This window comes from Vigna unguiculata, chromosome 7 (assembly GCF_037176805.1).
Source record: "Vigna unguiculata cultivar grain cowpea cultivar isolate G323 ecotype 2 chromosome 7, ASM3717680v1, whole genome shotgun sequence".
NCBI classification, from domain to species: Eukaryota; Viridiplantae; Streptophyta; class Magnoliopsida; order Fabales; family Fabaceae; genus Vigna; species Vigna unguiculata.
The window spans coordinates 44,401,935-44,417,204 of NC_140798.1; the positions used below are offsets into that span (position 1 = coordinate 44,401,935).

Below are 15,270 nucleotides of genomic sequence, written 5' to 3' on the forward strand. Positions count from 1 at the left end.
TTAAGCTGTGAATTTGGAAATTCTAAAATGGAAGTTAGTTAATAAGTTTAAAATGACAGGATAAAGTTAAATAAAATATTAGGCGCTGATTCAGGCCTCTCTCTACTAATAAAGTTTCTAATAAAGTTACAAAGGAAATAAAATTTCGAAAACAAAATTTTAACAAGATTATTATTAAATAGAGTATATTTTATTTTCTTATGAAAATTACAACAGTAAAAGTCATAGATTTTAGAATTCTTTTAAAGAAAATGGTTGTTTGTCAAAATATTATTTTTCAAAGTCAAAACAGACATAAAATCAAGTTGAATTGATGATTTTGTTTTAAATTGCATTAAAAACATTAACTTATTTTAACATCATTCGAGAATTGTTCTCTTATATCCAAACATTGTTTTAAGTGACAATAATTATGATTTTTTGCATTCAACAAACAAATTTTTAACAAAATTATTGAATAGAGTCATTTTTTTTATGAAAATTACAAAACTAACAGAATTTTAGAACATTTTTATCAAAAATTATTGTTTGTCAAAATTGTTGCCAAATCAAACTTTATCAAAGTATCATTTTCCAAAGTCAAAATGAACGCAAAATGAAGTTGAATTTGTAGTTTTGTTTTAAATTGCATTGAAAACATTAATATATTTTAACATCATTCGAGAATTGTTCTCTTATATCCAAACATAGTTTTGAGGGACAAGAAACATGATTTTCTTCATACGACAAACAAATATTTAACAAATTACTAAATAGAGTAATTTTTTTATGAAAAATATGAAAAATACAAGTAATAAATTTTAGACATTTTTTTTACCAAAAATGATTGTTTGTCAAAGTTATTTTCAAATCAAACTTATCAAAATACCATTTCCCAAAGTCAAAAGGAACGCAAAATTAAGTTGAATCCATAATTTTGTTCTAGACCGCATTGAAAACATTAACTTATTCTAACGTCATTCAATAATTGTTCTCCTACATCCAAACATAGTTTTGAGAAACAAGAAATGTGATTTTATGCATTTAGCGTTAGTATTCTGAATTACAAATAACATATCTATTTCGGTTCAAATTTTCTCGCAATAATAAAAGTTTGAAATATTCCATTTTAGGCTTTAAATATATATTTGGTATCTACTTTCGTTGTATTTGTTCAATTTGGTCTTCATTTTTATTTTGCTTTCAATTAGATCATCATTTTCGTCAATTTTTGATCAATTTAATCATTTATACTAAGGATGTTTAATTACTTATCAATTCCTAGTTTTTTCTTTATTAATGTTTAATTTTAAATAATTGTTTTTTTCTTTATTAATGTTTAATTTTAAATAATTGTCCACATGTCAAATATAATTGTGCCACGTATCAGTTTGTGATTGTGTTAGTTCAATTTAGTCCCTCTATATATTAATTTTTGTTCAATTCACTCTCTAAATTCCTCACTTTTGTTTATTTCAGTCTCAATTTTTATTAAAATGAATCAATTTTGTCAACCATTTAATATCTTTTATTAATATTACTAATATTTTTTTCTAAAATTAATATTATTAGAATATAATTAAATATTTTCTTCTGATAAAATCTTTTTAGAAAAAAATACATTTATAAAATTAACATTTAAATATGAAATTTTATATTTTAGTATGTAAAAACTCAATAAAAAATTTAAATGTTGTAGATTTAAATGTCAATTTTACAAGTATTACTAAATTTTTTAAAACATTTAGTAATTATATTTTAATCATATTTTATATTTTATTTAAAAATTGAATATAAAAATTATATTCAATTTGTAATTAAATATAATAATTTATATTAAATTTAAAAATTTATTAATAATTTTAAAAATACATAATTTTTATAAAAGGTTAAATTTGATTTCAAATTAAAAATAAAAAAAATTACTTCATTTTAACAAAAATAAAAAAAAAATATAAAACTGAATTAAACCAAAATAACGAATATAATAACTAAATTAAATAAAAATAATAATACAACAACACATGACACATGTAACATAATTGTTAATTGAATAACTTTTTTTAAATAAAATAAAATAAAATAAATCATTGAATGACACACTGTTCAAATACGTTATTTAAACACCATTAATAAAATAAAAAGGAAAAATAAACCAAAAATGGAAAAGAATAAATATAACACAACGAAAATATGAACAGACCTACATCATATCATCCCATTATAAATTGTTATTGACGAAAATTGTTATAGATGATAATTTTTGTAATTAAGAATTTAGATATACGTGTAAACAGATAAATAAAATGAAAGTTGAATTATTTTTGTCAATCAGGAAATGATTAATTCTTTTAGGCCAAATTTTAACCCGTAAAGTTGAACTCGCGGAACAAAATAAACATGAACATTGCCATTAAGTCCAGAACTTGAACAGCGAAGCATGCATCAAAATAAAATAACTGAACATGAAACACCACAGAAAATAGTACAAGAATCTGAAATAGCTTCTTTAGTACTCCTCGTCCTCCTCTACGCCCTCACCGGACTCGGCACCCACTTCCTCGTAATCCTTCTCAAGAGCAGCAAGGTCCTCACGAGCTTCTGAAAACTCACCTTCTTCCATACCCTCACCCACGTACCAGTGAACAAAGGCACGTTTGGCATACATGAGATCAAACTTGTGATCAATGCGACCAAATACCTCCGCCACACTGGTGGAGTTGGAAATCATGCATACTGCTCTCTGCACCTTAGCAAGGTCACCACCAGGAACAACGGTAGGTGGCTGGTAGTTGATACCACACTTGAAACCGGTAGGACACCAATCCACAAACTGAATGGTTCTCTTCGTCTTGATGGTGGCAACAGCAGCATTCACATCTTTAGGCACAACATCACCACGGTACATCAGGCAACAGGCCATGTACTTTCCATGGCGAGGATCACACTTAGCCATCATGGAAGATGGCTCAAAAGCACTGTTGGTAATTTCAGCCACTGAAAGCTGTTCATGGTAAGCCTTCTCGGCAGAGATAACTGGGGCATAGGAGGAAAGCATGAAATGGATTCTGGGATATGGGACCAAGTTGGTCTGGAATTCAGTCACATCCACATTCAGGGCACCATCAAATCTCAGGGAAGCAGTCAGGGAAGAAATCACCTAATCCAACAGAAAAAAAAATCAATTAATCCACATAATTTTTGGTAATAATTACACTTAATCTCATTAATATGCAAATTATTACCTGAGAAACAAGACGGTTGAGATTAGTGTATGTGGGCCGCTCGATGTCAAGGGAGCGCCTGCAGATGTCATAAATGGCCTCATTGTCCAAAAGCACTGCAACATCAGTGTGCTCCAAGAGAGAGTGAGTGGAGAGGACACTGTTGTATGGCTCAACAACAGAGGTGGAGACCTGAGGAGAGGGGTAGACAGTGAAACCAAGTTTGGATTTCTTGCCATAATCAACAGAGAGACGCTCCAACAGGAGAGAACCAAGACCAGAACCAGTTCCTCCACCAACAGCATTGAAGACCAGGAAGCCCTGGAGACCAGTGCAGTTGTCAGCAAGCTTTCGGATGCGGTCCAAGCACAGATCAACGATCTCTTTCCCAACTGATATAGAGTACAAACAACAAATATAACAATAAGTGCAAGAAATTATAACACCCACATAAAATATTACAAAAGTTCACATAGTTGGGACTCACTGGTATAATGGCCACGGGCAAAGTTGTTGGCGGCATCTTCTTTGCCGCTGATGAGCTGCTCTGGGTGGAAAAGCTGGCGGTAAGGTCCAGTCCTCACCTCATCAATCACAGTGGGCTCAAGATCCACAAAGATGGCACGTGGAACATGCTTTCCAGCACCTGTCTCGCTGAAAAAAGTGTTGAAAGCATCGTCACCACCACCAACTGTTTTGTCACTTGGCATTTGACCATCGGGCTGCATAAAAATCATGAAATATCAGCTCTCGGTACTTTCTTTCTTTAACGATATTTACTTTTCATAATTCCTCAATTAGGTAGATTTCAGCTTCGTAAAGTACAAGATTTAAAAACTGTCAATAACAGGAGCTAAAGTTTGAAATCATAAACACGAACATTAAATCTAACAGCTAAAAGAACAATCTAATCAGAATAACTTGCAAGCTTCACGTGTAGATCTGAAAATCGAGAGCGACACCCCAATTATGATTTGGAATAAGATACATTAAAGTCATTTTATTGGTAATATAGATTCGCAGCCTAATTAGAGAATGCAATTACAAACAGATCTTGAAAAATAAACTCTGGGAACACAAAAACAAAAAGAGAGCAGATTTAGAAAAATAATAAAAACCTAGTTTAAATAAAGTAGGGATCAAAGAGAAATAAAGAAAAGAAAAAATTCAAAAAGAAAATGCTAGAATTTCCTTAGATCTGAGAAACGAATGTTCGCATCAACAACAGAATTACACGAAAGAAGCCTCCACGACACAGATCTGAACGAAAATCCAAAAGAAAAAACGGAAGCATGTTGAGATGGAAGACTCACCCCGATGCCGTGCTCGAGACAGTAGAGCTCCCAGCAAGCATTTCCGACCTGGATACCGGCCTGACCAATGTGAATTGAGATGCACTCTCTCATTTTCGCAGATTAAAAATAGCGAATTTGCAACGAGGTAATAGGAGCGTAGAGAGGAAGAAGAAATGGAAAAGAAAGGCGTTTATGAAGACGCCTTCTTTGAATCTGGATGCAGGGAAAGTTTGGGGATTGCATATTCCTTTTATAGGGAGAGAGATGGGGTTGCTACGCTGTCATTGTCTCTAACCAGGGTTGGTTCACGGTGCGCTAGCAATAGTTGAGCTGTCTGCATCCCATGTAACCAAACTTCCTAACCATGGTTAGTTCCCATCCTTTACATTTTTTGAAATTTAAATTCTTTTTTGCCGCCCGAGGCCAGTCAAAAATTACCGTTTGTACTGGACTGCATTTAAAAAAGAACAACGGTAAGAACAACGGTAAAAACAACGGTAAGATTGGGGTGTGTGTCCCTGCTATTCCATTTTTTTGACATTTACTTGCGAACTTACACTTTGGTAAAGGAGAAAATAAATAGTTAGATGGGAAATAAAAAAACAATTTGAAAGATCGACTAAAAATTATAACTTATTTAGTTGAAGCAAAATTATGAGAAACAAAAGTTATACATTTCGTATTATTAGGTTTTTTTCCCAAACTGGTGCAATTTTTTTTCCAATTTTCTAAAATGGTGCAGTTTATTTTTTTAAAATTTCCGGCAGAGGTAAGTCGTGAAAAAATGGCACGACCTCATCTTGAAGAAGTCGTGTCAAATTAAGACGAATTTGATTAAAATAAGCTGAAGTCGTGCCAACATGGAGAGACTTCTGTGTTATGAAGAAGTCGTGCCATATTCAGACGACTTTAATTAACATTTAAAGCAAAGTCGTGTCAATATGAAAAGACTTTAATATTAAATTGTTAATGAAGAAGTCGTCCCATATTGGAGAGACTTCAGTGTTATATTGATAATGAAGAAGTACCATATTGGAATGACTTTAGTTCGAATAAAAATTAAATATTTTTTAGTCATATTAATTAGTTAAATAATAATGCATATAAGTAATTAAAAATTTCATGATGATTTTGGTTTCTTATAATAGGGCATGAAAGTTATCTATGAGAGTCTGTGTCACAAGGAGGTCTTCTTTGGTGTCGTCTAGGTCTAGGTGAAGATAATGATGATGACGATCCAGTTCAGAACCCTCAATTAAGACATAGACGACATCGAAGATAATGATAATGATGATTACTTATATGCATTATTATTTAACTAATTAACATGACTAAAAAATTTTGAATTTTTATTCGAACTAAAGTCGTTCTAATATGGTACGACTTCTTCATTATCAATACAACACTGAAGTCTCTCCAATATGGGACGATTTCTTCATTAACAATTTAATACTGAAGTCTTTCCATATTGGCACGACTTTGCTTAAAATGTTAATTAAAGTCGTCTGAATATGACACGACTTCTTCATAACACAGAAGTCTCTCCATGTTGACACGACTTCAGCTTATTTTAATTAAAATCGTCTTATTTTGGTACGACTTCTTTAAGATGAAGTCGTGTCATTTTCTCACGACTTACCTCTGCCGGAAATTAAAAAAAAAAACTACACCATTTTAAGAAATTGGAAAAAAAATTGCACAAGTTTGGGAAAAAAACCTATTTTTTCGGTATTGTGCACGTGCTTTCTTTTATTTAATTAACCCATGTTGGTCGATCAATTTACAATAATTACTAAGAAAAACATTTATATTATCATTACTATTTTGTAACAAAATCTTTAGTGCCACCAGATTATTGATGAAGTGTTTGAACTTTTCAAAAATAAATTAATGTGCAATATATTATATGAATGTTGATGGTTGAATTTGTGACCTAAGGCTCTTTTTTTTTCTTTCTTGATTTTCTTTACTATGGTCAATTAAACTCTAAAATTACATATCTGGATTTTGTTTTAAAAATTTATAAAGAGACTAAATCATGCTAATTGAGTTCGAATTTGTTCTAAAGAAGTTGTCATTAGAATCGGCGATTTATGACATTTGGAGCTCAAGTCATAAACATGACAATTCAATGGAAATGTTCAAAACTTGAAGATTACTGTCGACTTCAACATAATTAATTATGCTTAATAAAAGTTGTGTAAATAGTATACGATTAATTATGCTTAATAAAAGTTGTGCAAATAGTATACGATCTCGAAAAATTATGATAAAGTTTATATGATAGAAGGTTGAGGTGACTTCTTCCAAATCTATAAACACTGAAATCGTGTAATTTGGTAATGACTTTAATGTGATTTGCAATGAAATTACCGCTGTGTGACAACTTCTTTTACATTTATAGTATATTAGTATAATTTTTTTGTTAAAATAAATAGTTGGTCCCGATGAGTTACATATAAGAGTCAATGTTTTATATTCAATTCGGTTCCTATATTTTATATTCATTATTTTTGTTCAATTTAGTCATATTTTTTTTAATGAAACAATTTTGTCTCTCTTCAAATCGAGATCAAAATTAATTTTTATATAAATACTATAATGATGTTTTTATTAAAATTAAAATTTTTATTAAATATTAGGGTTTAGGGTTACAGTTAGTTTAAAGTTAGAACGAAAATTTGAAGGATGATGATTAATTTTAAAATTTTAGATCTATGGTCTCAGTTGTCATCTTCAAATTTTTGTTCTAATTTTAAATTAATTATAACCTTAAACAAAAAGTATTTAATAAAAATATCATTATAAGTTTTATATAAAAATAAATTTGGTATCAATTTTGAGAGGAACAAAAAATTCATCAATTCTAAACAAAATTGAAACTAAATAGAACAAAAATAATGAATATATAAACCAAATTGGATATAAAACATTATCTTTGTACATGACACACGTGAACATTTTTTAAAAAATTTTTAAAAAAATTAAAAAACTACCAAGTGACTCATAACCGTTATAATTCATTAATGTTAATATTAATTATTAAACACCGTTAGGTGTTAGTAAAAAAATAAACCAAATTGAAAAAAATTATGATATAGTTCAAAAAAAAATAATATTATAACTAAAATGACAAAATAGAATGAAAATAGGGATTAAATAAATATTTTAACCTATATTTTTATACCAAAATCGTATTTTATAACTTTTATTTGTAGTTTTATATATATTTTTATTTTGACTTATAGAAATTGTATTTCTAACATATATATATATATATATATATATATATATATATATATATATATATATATATATTTTATTACTTACAACCTTTAAAGTTTATATCATGCATACGTATATTCGCTTTTTTTATGATAATAAAAAATAATTAAATTATAATTACAAAAATAAATGAAATATTTTTTATAATTTTGTTGTAATAATTTTTGTTTATTTAAGTAAATTTCCACTGTTAATGATTATTTTAATTAAAAAATAATAATAAATGTTTGATTTAAAAAGATAATTAAAAGATAAAATTGAAAAGATAATTATTTTAATTCACAAAACTGATACAAGTAAAAGAAAAAGTGTACTAAAAAAGAAATCTCCGTTATATAATGAAATAGATATAATTATATAAATTACTTTAAAAAATAGTCACCACTACTTGTAGAAAGAAAAATTATTTAATAATTTTAACTAAAGAAAATTATTATTTTTCATTAAAAAATAAAATTATCTAATTAAAGTGACCATGCTATATCTCTTTATATAATGGTGCAGATAAAATAATACATTATAAACTTTAATATATATACATATATATAATAATAATAATAATAATAATAACATATTTATTTATTTCCTTATTATACAGTTGAATTGAATTTATTAAACTTAAAATAATATAAACTTGTTCAACCCAATTCTAATTGAATCTTTTTCTTCTTTCACCCCAATATTTTATAGTGACAGCCGATTATTTTTAAATTACCACTTACCCTTCTTAAAACAATTTTTGGAACGTTTGGAACAAAATTTCCAAAATACATGAACATAATTTCGAGATTATGTTCCAAAGCTTTCTAAGACAATGTTTTTTACCCTTCTTAAAACAATTTTTAGAACGTTTGGAACAAAATTTCCAAAATACATGAACATAATTTCGAGATTATGTTCCAAAGCTTTCTAAGACAATATTTTTTAAATACATTATGAAATAAGATTTTTAGAACAAGATTTTTTTTCTAGAGTTTTCTCTCTTTCCAGAGCACTTTTCTCTCTTTCCACCGTAGCAATGTCAACGATGCATTGCGAGATTCATTTAGATCATTGGGCCAACCCGAATCGTCAAATTTGTCAAATTTGTCTAAGTCGTTAGGCCTATTTGAATTATTGGATCCGTCCTGATTGTTGATCCAGTTCGAATCGTCCAAATCGTTAAGCCCGCTTGGGGCCATCGGACACGTCTAGGTCGCCAGAAAGTTTAATAATATTTTTTAAAAAATAATATAACTTTCATGTTTAAGAAAAAAACTCATGGGTTGGTCCTGAGAAAAAAACTCATAGGTTGGTCCTGATCCACAGAACTTTTGTAAGATTTTTGACCCTATGGACTTCTTTGATGAAACCTTTTTTCTTTTGAACTTTTTTGACCCTAACCCATGACCAGTGCCAAGTCCTCTGAACTAAACCAAATTAACACCTCTAAATGTCATAGTGTTGTGCAACAATCAAGTCTATTTTATTCTTTTTGTGTTAGTATGGGTGCAATTAGTCATGATGGCAATGTAGTTAATCCTAACAGGGGTGCAGTTAGTCATGATAGGGGATGCAGAAAGAAAAAAAACTTATAATTGAATGGGTTAAAAAACTAAACGCACATAAGTGGGTTGGGCCTATAGAACCTGTATCCCTACCTCTATGTTTTTAATTTCCCTACCATTTCCGCTCCTTTCCCACCCCTCTAGCGTATCAAACAGAGCGGCCCAATGTAGAAAAACCAGAAACTATGTGTCCAAGTTATTCCAGATATGAAATAACACTACAACTTAAAAACACAATTTCCATTCCAATCATTCTACAAAAAATTCCGTGCCTGAAATCACTTCCCTTTAGCCATATTCCTATCCTTTGTTTTTTGTATTTTCCTACACTATGAGTCGTTTTATGGAGGCCATTTACAATGTATACACTCAAATTTTGAACATCACATTTCGTTCAATAATACTCGAAAGATCCATTGTCATAACATCCATAAGCAGTTTAACAAAAAAAACTATATACAAAAACAGTTTATTTCACTTCCTTTATGGAGGTTGCCTTTCACTTCAGTCTCCAGTTTCCATGGCAAATACAGCAGCTCCCTGTTTCAGTATCTTCGTTGCCTGCATAATTGCAAAAGTACCGAACTATAAGAAGTCATGCTCAAACCCGAGCTATGCTATGAATATAAGATAACAAACAATGGAGATCCCATTACTTCATGACATTAATGGTAAACAACTACTTCATGATTCAACTTATAGCCTAATGCATGACAAAAATAGTAGCAGAATAGCCAACGAAAAGAAAAACATAAATCAGTTGTCAATTCAGAATGTCACACGTCCCATTTATTTGAGTATGCAATGAGTAGTTTAGCAGTTACCAATACAAAGTAAACCTCCACCCACAAAAAAAAAAAAGTCAACACAACGCACAGTGCTCTATTTTGGCCCCTGATATTCCCATTTGCAAGAATCAAGATACAATGTCATCGCGTTGTTCATTTACTTCATTATCTATCATCCTACTATCTACTTATTTATTTATTACATCTGTTTATCAAGTTAAACTGTACACACATCACACTGCAAGCATACAGACTGCGAACTAAAACCTCACTTCTAGTAAGGTTGGGTTCTCACCCTTTATCAAAACATTTTTAAGTTCAAAACAATGTTCTTCAAATATGAAATACACGATAGCACAAAGGAGTATCATTACCGTAAAGAACTACCCCTGGCATCACACCAATGTTGTCTGCTGGGAGGAATCGTGAGCAATCAAGAACTTTTTCTAATTTCATAACATACCGCGTCATATGGTTAATTGGCTATTTTAGTAGAACTATCAAAAGATTCAAATCCTTTTATAGTAATAACGTTATACACTTGACTGTTGTACTACAGTAATATGTACACAGCAAAAAGGATGGGGTCCATACATTTCTGAAGAAAATTATCCGAAAAGTTTTAAACATATGCTGGAACAGCGTTAGGCTTTGCCTTGGTTATGAACATGAACCAAACCTAACGCACAAAGACTGAACAGAACAACTATGTCCTGACCACATTTGGAATACTATCATTCATTCAAAACATATAACTACACACAAATGAAACCGACAAATCAAATACTTACAATAAACATCATTTATTCAAAAAACAGACACTCATGATGCATCAACTTAGCAACTTATTTTCCAAACAACTAAGGAGAAAATAGTTGAGCCATACCAAGGTTTGGGTCCCAGCACTACACTTCATTGATGAGGAGAATTTAACTCAGCAGCTTATGGGTTGAAATCTCTCAGAGTACACGGAGGAATGATAATCCGGCCTGGCTGGTACCTAGGGAATGCAACACCAAAGAATGGCTGCACACCATATTCTCCACCCCAAATTGGAGGAGCAGGAGGCATTCTAAAAGGGTTGGGTGGGAGAATAAAGTGTCTTGAAACCCCTTGTCGTCGAAAAGGAACCCCTTGCGATCTCTTTTTTGTTTCCCAGGACACTGCAAACAAATCCTTGAAAAGCCATCCTCTAGTCTCGCCTTGCCCAAACTCCTCTATATACTTCTTCTTCCACAACTCATTGCTGGTTGACAAGTATCGCAACTCTGAACAGGTGCAAGCTACTTTGGCCAAATCAACACCGGGAAGACGCTCCAAAATCAAGAGCTTAAGCTCCATCGGTAACCGCATGAAACAAGGTGGAAGATCCAATCCAGCCTTTTCACAAAGATCAATCAACAGTGGTAATGCAAGCCTGTCTTTCACCATTTTCCACATTTCAAAAACTTCGTTCCCAAAGCTAATCTCTTCCCCGTCATTAACACTGCCCTTAGATTCAGAATTTGCCAGCATCAACTCTAATGGCCTGACATATTTACGTCTATCCAGACAAACATAGTGCAACCTCGACCCAGTATCATCAGACAACGACCCACAAACATTCACAAAATGCCCCAATGTCTGAAATTTCAAATTCACACTATGCGAAGCACCATTAACCAGAATTTCAGGCAGGGCATACCTCAACGATATCACCGAAGAAAACGCAGAAGGAGAATCATCAAGAAGGTGAGAACAACTGACCGCCATACCCGAATCCTTGTCGATTCGAACAAACCCAGACTCAAGAATCACACCGTGGACCGTAAAAACTAACAACTTGAAATCACTGACGTTGTTTCCGAGGGCTTCTTTTAAAACCCTTCTCACAAAGAAAGGTTCTGAATTGGTACTCACCACCACCGCCTCGTCAGATCCATTAACCATTTCGACAGTTTCAACCTCCGCTGAATCCAAACTCGGATGCTTTTCCACGGTGGGGTTCGAGGGCGCGTCGCAGGCGACGGTTTCCTGAGAGTTTTGGATGGTGGGTCGGTCGCGAGAAGCGGTTTCTGGCTTGTGGGGGAGGGTTTCGTGGGAGAAGGCGTTGGGGTTGAGAGAGTAGAATATGAGGTCGCCGGCGGCGACGCCAAGGGAGTGAAGAGAGTCGTTCGGCGAAGAGGCGCGAATTTCGTCCTTTCTGTTGAGGGAAAGGTGCAGAGAAGAGGAAGAAGAAGAGATGGTGTGAGAAACGGTGTCAATGAGTTGCTGCAGAGAACATGAATTGGGGACATCGATTTTTAGGGTTTCTTTGGATTCCAAGGATCTGAGTCTCAGTTTCATCGTATTTGATTCTGTGTCGCTTCTTCTTTCTGCCTCAATTCTTGTTTGATGGTAAAACTGAGAAACGTTTTGTGTCTCACAGTGCTTCAATTCGTTGACAGATGGTTTATAGTTATCACCTTGCTTTGCATGTGTGAGCCTCGAAATCTTAACAAACACGAAATAAAGTGATTTTCTTGTGTTTATATTTGATATTTTAACCTTTAAATATTTTTTTAATTAAATTTATCATTTTATTAATTTTATTCCTTCAGTATCTATCTGTATATATATTTTTTAAATTTTAACTATTTTTAATTATAAAATTATTTACAAAATAAATAAAAATTACTCATAATAAAATTATAGAAATTATTTATATTTAACTTTATAATTATAATAATAACATTAATAATTATAATTTTATTATTGTTTATTATCTTGTAAAAATAACACACATGAGACATAATAATGCGTGTGTTTTCACTTAGATTAGTCGATCAGTTGAACTTTAATTGAAGAATTGATAATTATATTATTATTTTTTATTTTAATATTTAATTTCATTTTATTTTATACTTTATTTTTGATATTTAAAGTTTTATTTAATTAAAATGATAAAGAAAAATAATGGGAATATATTTTGTAAAAATTATCAATCGTATCGTTATTCATGAAATTAGTTACTTCAAAAATACATATTACAAGATTTAAAAAATGTATAAAAAGTATGAAATATTTAAAAATAATATATATATATATATATATATATATATATAAAGTATTATTTCTTAGTGCATGTTCGTTTAAACTGATTGTTTAAATCGATTGCAAGCGCATGTTGGTTTAAGTTAATTGTTTAAATTAGTTGATTTACAACGACAGATTTATGGTTTTATTCGAGTCGTTTTCAAAGAAATCAACTAATAAGAGTACAGATTTATAAAAGCAGTTTAAAATTTCATACTTTTTTTATATAGAAAATTTGGTAGATGAAATTACACTTTACAATTTTATCCTTGTGCCATTTTTCTATATTAATTTCACTCTAATTTTATTTATCATATATAATTAATATTATTGTAATAATTAATAATAATAATATTATTATTATTATTAAAATTTAATATTTTTAACTTATTTAAAAATTATTTAATTTTATTTTTATTAAAAGGGTAGTTAGGTAATTCTTAAATTTTATCTATTATAATTTTTTTTATCTATTACATCATTCAAATCTCTCACTAACTTTCTTAACATTTATCTCTAAATTCACTCACTTTATCTTTTAAATTCCCTCGAAAAAACATACATAAGTCAAATTCACACAAAGATAAACACCCTTAATATTTGTATCCTTAAAGAAAATGCAGAAAGACAATATACGTCGGGAACATTAATTTCAATATCAGTTTTAGAGATGGTTAACTCTGTCATAAAAGTTGAGTGTAATATATTTTTAATTTAAACTTGTCCATAATCGTACAGTTTAACACACGTTGTCAAATTCTGTAAAGTATCTTAGTTCGTATGATTCTCATTTTTTTTTTTCCTGAAAAAAATAAGCATCTAACTACAGAATAATTTTTAACTAAAAGTCATCAGGAAGTTTAACACTAATCAACCACCAACTTTGCCTTTTGAATCAATCTCTTGAACTAGACTCGTGTGTTCCAGTGGTAGAAAGATATTTAATATTTATAATATATCCATAGAGAAAAATCAGTTTCATCAACCCTTCTTGATATGTGTCTTCATTCATTTGACTGTATTTATTATGCCATGTTGTATAAGATGATGATTGGAATTATTTTATACTAAATATTATATATTTAATATTTACAACATAAGGAGAAAATGTATTTTTACTCGTTTCAAATTTAAATTATAAAAAATGTGTTGTCAAATACTTTTTCAATATCAAAATATTTATAATTTATATTGACGAATTACATCTTTGAATTTAAATAAACAGTCAAGCAGGTTTTTTCTAACTTAAAAAAACATCATGAATTCTTATAAATAAAATATTAAACTTTTATTTTTCAAATATTTCATTAATTTTAAGTTCTCACGAGTTAAGTTTGAATTGAATTTCTATAAAAAAATGTTGTATATTCTTATAGTTTTTTTTTTTATTAGTTAGGTAACATATATGTCATTTGATCTTGTCATCTTTTTTATTCATTATTCAAAAAAAAATGAATATTTTATGATTAATGAAAAATTGATATTATTGTTATTTTAAAATAGTAAATGATTTTTAATTTTCTCGTTAAAATTCGGTTAAGCTCGTCATATATTTTTTTTATAACTTTCATGTCATTATAATCAAGATATATTCATCATTTCACATATTAGTTGCACTATCATTCTATATTTAATCATATAACATCACATTTTTTAATATACAAAAATAATAAAGCAAAAATAATATAGTAATATAACAATCACATCTACTTGTTAACAGAAGAGTTAAATGATAAATATTCAATAAAGATGACGATGTGAATTAGTCTACCTTGTTTTTGTCCGATTTTGTGTGATGGTTGATTCTCAAAAACAAAATTCTCTTAAAAAAATTACATAGCCAACTTGTTATAATGTCTTACTTGCAATAACAAAATCTCACATATAAGTTTGTAGTTTTCTCGTTTTTTTTTTTTTTTCATGTGTATAGTTTGTGATATGCCACGTGACAATACCATATATAAATGTTATTGTCAAGTTTCATTGTATTTTTTGCACCAAACAATTTTTAAATATATTACAAAGAAGCTCAAAAAATATTTTTATAACTTTATGACTTATGAGAATGCTTGCTATATATTAGAAATCTCATTTGAGT

The 15,270-nt window shown here is 29.9% G+C and overlaps 2 protein-coding genes across 2 annotated transcripts; both read right to left on the reverse strand.

Moving 5' to 3' along the window:
• Window positions 1-2,355: 2,355 nt before the first annotated feature.
• On the reverse strand, window positions 2,356-4,738 carry TUA2 (tubulin alpha-2 chain). Its single transcript, XM_028081366.1, has 4 exons — window positions 4,517-4,738; window positions 3,691-3,925; window positions 3,225-3,595; window positions 2,356-3,139 (listed from the first exon to the last, which is right to left on the reverse strand). Exons 1-4 carry the CDS (start codon window positions 4,607-4,609, stop codon window positions 2,489-2,491), a joined length of 1,350 nt encoding a protein of 449 aa, XP_027937167.1. The 5' UTR covers window positions 4,610-4,738; the 3' UTR covers window positions 2,356-2,488.
• A 4,954-nt stretch (window positions 4,739-9,692) lies between these two features.
• LOC114191910 (F-box protein SKIP22-like) lies at window positions 9,693-12,577 on the reverse strand. The gene is made up of 2 exons (XM_028081363.2): window positions 11,005-12,577; window positions 9,693-9,891 (listed from the first exon to the last, which is right to left on the reverse strand). Exon 1 carries the CDS (start codon window positions 12,441-12,443, stop codon window positions 11,061-11,063), a length of 1,383 nt encoding a protein of 460 aa, XP_027937164.1. The 5' UTR covers window positions 12,444-12,577; the 3' UTR covers window positions 9,693-9,891; window positions 11,005-11,060.
• Between the last annotated feature and the right edge of the window lie 2,693 nt (window positions 12,578-15,270).